Source organism: Nannobrachium achirus (genome assembly GCF_963921795.1).
Source record: "Nannobrachium achirus genome assembly, chromosome: 7".
Classification (NCBI taxonomy): Eukaryota; Metazoa; Chordata; class Actinopteri; order Myctophiformes; family Myctophidae; genus Nannobrachium; species Nannobrachium achirus.
The window spans coordinates 48196166-48200297 of NC_137816.1; the positions used below are offsets into that span (position 1 = coordinate 48196166).

The window sequence follows — 4132 nt, forward strand, 5'->3', positions numbered from 1 at the left end:
TCATTGAGCTGTGGCTGCCTGACTATTGATGGGACACTAAGCGATATTATTGTTTATCGTGATAAAAAACACTCAGAATAATTGTATCGTGGAGATTTAATTAATCGTGATATCATCCTCCGTCATGCACTGGGATCAATTCACCTTTTATTTGCTGAGCTGCATATCCGGTACCATTTAAACCCTCTATAATTGGTAAAAGGTATTTATAATATACGTACTTGATACAGGTGTCTTTTTCAGGTGTCTTTTTCTCACTCTCTATCAAATGTCTTTGCCAAAAAATTGCCGATCTACAAGTTGCAACACGTTGTGAGCTTGTAGATCTGCTATTTTTTGGCAAATGTTCCGTCCCAGGATATTGATTTTGATTATCGCGATAATATCGTAAATCGCGATTTATTTTGTCACAATAATAATAATATCTACTGCAGGTGGAAGAGCTCCACAGGACCGCCACAATCAGTCAGTTACACTCACTGACACGGGCGGGCACGCACACACACACACACACACACACACACACACACACACACACACACACACACACACACACACACACACACACACACACACACACACACACACACACACACACACACACACACACACACACACACACACACACACACACACAAGCGCGCGCGCAGTGATGTCATTACGTGCGCGTCCCGCGTCAAATACGCGTTCATGTCGCCCAGAGACGCATTCACGTCTTGTTTCTGGGGTCCCGGGGACGCGCCTCCATTATTAATCCATAATTTACCGCATCGCAGTAAAAGAAAAACATTAGCGATTAGCGAATCGCAAAGGCCGCGATGTTCTGCTAAGTAGACTTCCCAAGCAATATGGAGACGTTTAAATTTTTGAAATCCCTTCATAATTGGGGGTTACACCCCGCCATTCCGAAACACCGCTATTCCGAACGTTGACTTCTAACCCTAACCCTACCCCTAACCCTAACCCTAACCCTAACCCTTACCCTAACCCTAACCCTAACCCTAACTAACCCTAACCCTACCCCTAACCCTACCCCTAACCCTAACCCTAACCCTAAACCTAACCCTAACCCTGCTTCGGAATAGCGGTGTTTCGGAATGGCGGACTGTTGCCATAATGGACTACGCAATGATCAAATCAAACCGTGGTGTCTGTCTTTGCTTCCTATTAAACCTGCGGAGAGGAGAGGAGCCAACTGTCTGTCTAACAGCACGTACAAGTTTATTTCCGTTCCAACAGAGTAGGTTCCAACGGAGTAGGCCTACTCCATAGCTACAGGTAGTGAATGTTCTTGTAATCATTATAAATATAATGTCCTTAAATCCTTGTGCATTGATTAAAAGCTGCCGTTTGTCATAAGCTGAAAGTGAAAGTGATTTCTGTGCAACGGTGGCTGCCCCTCCTCTTTCCCCCGCACACACAACTTTTGGTGTGTGTCTTAGGGTGCTTTTTTTTGCCTTGATGAAACTTAAGCAAGGCAGCGACATGCGGTACTTTCTTCCTTGACAATAATGAGAGGCAGACAATACCATTACTGACATTTTGCTGAATATAAAAACGTTTTATATTGCTAATAGCAAAGTAAAAGGGAATCTTTTGGAAACTTAATGGGTCTGTTACTCGGTGAACAAATGGAACCAAATGGACCTGTTCCATTTGTAGGCCTACTCTAGTTTTTTAAAATGTAATATAAATTGGGGTCCCAGTGATATAAATATAATTAAATGCGTGTCTGTAGCCTAGTGTATTTAGAAATCCTAGTTCTAAGTTCAAACATTAGCCAAATTGTAAAATAAATATAAGAAATAGGCAAACATTTTGAAAATAGCCGATCTACAAGCTCAGTCTTTAGACGGCCTTAATAACCTATTGTGGTGTGTACAATAGCCTATAGAAAAAAGTTAATAATAATAATAATAAGGGTAATAATAAGGGTAGTAATAATAATAATAATACATAAAAAAGTATCGAAAACGGTATCGAAAAAGGTATCGTATCGATTCCCAGGTATCGAAAAAGGTATCGTATCGATTCAGAGGTGAACGATACCCATCTCCGCGGCGTTGAATTTTTTTGGGACCCATAAAATATCCCTGGGACTCATCCGAAAAACTCTTCTGGGGTCCCGGGACTCATTACATTAAAAACCTATTAACATCACTGCGCGCGGGGAACGCACACACATGCACACCTACTTTCCCTCTGCACAACCTTACATGGCATTGGAGTGATCTCTCTCTCTCTCTCTCTCTCTCTCTCTTTCTCTCTCTCTCTCTCTCTCTCTCTCTCTCTCTCTCGCCATCTCCTGCGTTTTGTGCGAGGGTTGCTAAGCGCAGCCAACAGGACACAAACACAGCCAACACTGCACACACAGCCACCCTGCTACTCTAGCCACCTATAGCCAGCTGGCCAGTCGTCTGCACATCAGCATCACACCGAGAGAGAGAGAGAGAGAGAGAGAGAGAGAGAGAGAGAGAGAGAGAGAGAGAGAGAGAGAGAGAGAGAGAGAGAGAGAGAGAGAGAGAGAGAGAGAGAGAGAGGGTGGGGGGGACATTCTCTCTCCTTCCAGGAATAATACACCCTGTATTTGGCTGCACTTGTCTCACTGATGCAACCAGGGGTGCAGCAGAGTACCTTATAAGAGCATGCCGTGATCAGGGGATTCTGTGTGGTTAGTCACCCTGGACACACACACAAACACACACCCTCTGAAACACACAAGACATGGACATGTTCACATGCACACACACACACACACACACACACACACACACACACACACACACACACTCACAAGCGCACATACAGTACTGTACAATATTGTACAAAGTCAGATAGAGACACATACTGGCTTATAATAAGCCAAATGAACACACAGACAAACACACACGCCACACACACACACACACACACACACACACACACACACACACACACACACACACACACACACACACACACACACACACACACACACACACACACACACACACACACACACACACACACACACACGCGCGTGCGAGCGCACACACAAGCGCACCCATGCACACACAACACCAAGCCTTAGTCACAACTAATAATGACACATGCAGAAGAAACACGTGTGATAATTCAAAAGAGGTCACCATACAGTACAGTCATTCAAAGACATCAGTGGCCTCGTCATTTTCTCTAACCTGTGTCTCCGCCTTTGGAGCATTGCTTCTCGGGGGCTCCCCGCCCACCTGATGGCCCCCCAGGGTGGGGTGGGCGTAGTGACGGGTCGGGGGAGGCTTGAGGGGCCCGGTGCTGGAGGACAGCTGCAGGGCAGAGGGCCGACTGAGGGGCACCTGAGGGATGGGCAGAGCGCTGTGCACCGGCCTGGGTTTGGGCAGACCCGACTTCATGACGGCAGGAGCCACGAGGATGGCAGGCATGTTCCTCTGGGTCTCCCCCACTGTGGACTTCTCCTCTCCTCTCCCACAGAGAGAGACGGGTGGAAGATCCCAACGGTTTATAATCTCACTGGCTCATACAGTTCCACGCTATAACGGCGGAGCTTATTGTACTGCAGTGTGTTGGGGAGCGTTCAAGCACATACTGTATGTACATGCAGGAACAATTAAGTCACACACTCCATTGGAGAGCACGGGCACAGTGTCACTTGACGTTGACCACAGTCTCTCTGCCCGCTGCTATGTGGTGTTGATGAGTGTGAATGATTTCTGTTTCCGCTGCCCGGTCCTCGAGTGCTCCCGTTATCAGTCTAAGTGGATGAGCATCAGGAGGGCAGGCAGGCAGCGCGGGGGGCTTAAGACCCCGTTGATCCCACCTGTTTCCTTCTTCCAAGCTGCAGCTGGAATACACAAAACGGATTTTGCAGAACGTGACAGTGTCAGCCTAATGTCAGATGCATTTCTCCACGGTGTCAAAGCAAGATTCCCAAATCCTGAGGGTCGAGGTGAGGGAATATCACAATTCCCAGTGTCCGACGAGCAAAAAATAATAATTCTCGGTTGCCTCTCGATGCTTACCGGCGTTGATTGGTTGAAGAGGATCCTTGAGGAAGCGCTCCCGCCGAGTCCAGTTAATTACTGTGCAAAAAGAGTCTCTCTTTGCTGAGGAGAGGAGGTGAGAGGGAGGACACAAG

General features: G+C 46.9%; 1 protein-coding gene across 1 annotated transcript in view; it reads right to left on the reverse strand.

Moving 5' to 3' along the window:
- nav2a (neuron navigator 2a) overlaps positions 1 to 3419 on the reverse strand; it is a gene marked incomplete at both ends in the record, with an annotated part of 152021 nt that extends 148602 nt beyond the window's left edge. The window contains one exon of the mRNA XM_080730279.1: positions 3228 to 3419. Coding sequence (XP_080586405.1) covers positions 3228 to 3419 — 192 coding nt within the window. The remainder of the gene's footprint in view (positions 1 to 3227) is intronic.
- Positions 3420 to 4132: the final 713 nt, after the last annotated feature.